The sequence below is a fragment of the Limanda limanda genome, chromosome 2 (assembly GCF_963576545.1).
Source record: "Limanda limanda chromosome 2, fLimLim1.1, whole genome shotgun sequence".
NCBI classification, from domain to species: domain Eukaryota; kingdom Metazoa; phylum Chordata; class Actinopteri; order Pleuronectiformes; family Pleuronectidae; genus Limanda; species Limanda limanda.
In genome coordinates, this window is record NC_083637.1 from 9,653,732 (window position 1) to 9,655,806 (window position 2,075).

The window sequence follows — 2,075 nt, forward strand, 5'->3', positions numbered from 1 at the left end:
TTTACGCACGGACACACTTGTCATTCTCGGTGAGTTGGACTCAGTATATGAGGCTTTTCAGTTTTTAAAGTTTATAATAGTTTTACTTATCATTACTTTTCTGAGCGGTGATTGGATTTAGAGCTCTTTTGATGACACATGAATTGATGAATAAACATCTTATTTAGGACTCTACACCCTGTGTCTCTCCAGGTATTTTACTTATCAATCTTCTAAAGGACGTCATGCTGCTGCTGAGGACCCTCGCTGCCGGGATGCTGCTGGCCCTCCTCGGGCACCAGGTCTCTGCGGACAGGCCCGTGCACCCACCCGGACCCAGGGCGCACAGGAGCGGGCAGGACAAGGGGGACGCCACCGGCCGGGGCAAGTTCACCCTGAAGGACAAGACCCCGTGCACGTGGGGGTCCAGAGACTCGGGGCGGGGGGTGAGGCTGTCCGTGAGGTGTGAGAACCCGGCTGGCACCAGCTCCATGGAGTGTAAATACAACGGGAAACCTCAGAGCTGCCCGGGCTACACCTCCAACCCCAAGGGCTTCTGGAAGCAGGTGGCCCGCGCGTTCAAGCGGCTGCAGGACAAAGTGTGCAAGGACCAGGGGTCACTGGTGAGGGCAGGCATGTGCAAGCGTGCCCCCCGGGACGCGCACTTCAAGCTGGACCCCTCCAGTGTGGTGGTGTCTTCTCAGGGAGCAGACCCGAAGACCACCGCCGCACCTCGGACCACCACCATCTCCACCACCACCACCATCATCTCCACTTCCACGTCCAACTCCACCTCCACCGGACCAGACTGCACCAAGCACCGGAAGACGGCTGAGGAGTACTGCAGCAGCTCCTGGGCCAGTGTTTGCTCCTTCCTCTTCTCCATGGTGCAGACCGACGACTGTTAGTCTCATTATACCACGAAATGTATAGTGAGTTACTCAAGTACTGAGAGAACCAAGGAACTTGCAGACCCACGTTACCTACGTTACTTTAAACTGCTCAGTTACATTTCAGTGTCTGACAGCTCAGATTAAAACCATCTAAAACATGTAATGAGATTATTCAATATGACACATTTTAAGATTAGACCTCCCGACACTAAAGTACATTAAAATACTTTAAATCATCTGTACTTTTACCTCACATATATCATTGTATTTTTTTATTTAAAAATGTCAAAACACACACACACTGGTTTGTACTACACTAGGACTTTGCATGGACAGCTAAACCCACACTTTGTAACTATGACCAATTTAAACCTAACAGTAACTTTAACCTAACCACAGTTCACCTTAACTACCACTAACCTTAACCAGTAGCTTGGTCAGAAATGAGGTTTTGCCTCATTGGGACTGAGCGTTGGTTTCCATGAGGTCTACTGGTCCTGACAAGGTCATTGTTATTTGGGGAAATGTCCTAAAGAACGATTTCCCATAATCTGGATGTGGATTAATCTGTGAGGAACTTTTTGAATGTATTCTGTATTATAGTTTTCAGTCACATCACAGGTTCACAAATCTTTTTAAATATACATTCAACATCTTCACTGACACTAACTTCATGGTTGATTTGTTTATGGAGTAAAAAAATTATTTGAAAGTTTTGAATGTTGTATCACACAATATCTGCTTTGTACACAGTGATCTTCTTTGTACTTGTAATAGAGTATTTTTTTACAGTGTGGTATTTTTTATTGGAGTATGGAACTTATGTATTATGACGCATAAGTGAAGATTGATGATTGTAGTCGAGTGGTACCTTCTTCTACCTCTGGTCAAATTTATCAATCAGACACCACTGTATTTATATAACACAAATAAATATCTTCTATTTTTGTGGCCTTAAACAAGATGTGACTTTCATTGTTGTATAAACACATGCATCTGGATTGTCAATGTGAAAGTATACACTGAAAAAAAAAAAAAATTCTTTATCATTGTTTTTCATTTATTGAGCCATAAAAAAAATTATATTTCCTAAAGATAAATTGTTACCAAAGCCGAAACAAATCATGTTTTTGTAAAGATTCTTGTTTTCAGTGCAGAGAGTCTGCCTGGAACAAAAATATATGTCTGTGAGTCCAAAAAGAG

The 2,075-nt window shown here is 43.5% G+C and overlaps 1 protein-coding gene across 1 annotated transcript; it reads left to right on the forward strand.

Annotated features, from left to right (window-relative positions):
- Nucleotides 1–1,070, forward strand: LOC133028018 (fibroblast growth factor-binding protein 1-like). The gene is made up of 2 exons (XM_061095213.1): nt 1–29; nt 193–1,070. The coding sequence occupies exon 2, from the start codon at nt 225–227 to the stop codon at nt 885–887; it is 663 nt and encodes a 220-aa protein (XP_060951196.1). The 5' UTR covers nt 1–29; nt 193–224; the 3' UTR covers nt 888–1,070.
- Nucleotides 1,071–2,075: the final 1,005 nt, after the last annotated feature.

What these genes read in the sequence shown, in the direction of transcription:
- LOC133028018 (XM_061095213.1), top strand. Translation starts at nt 225, where the DNA reads ATGCTGCTGCTGAGGACCCTCGCTGCCGGGATGCTGCTGGCCCTCCTC.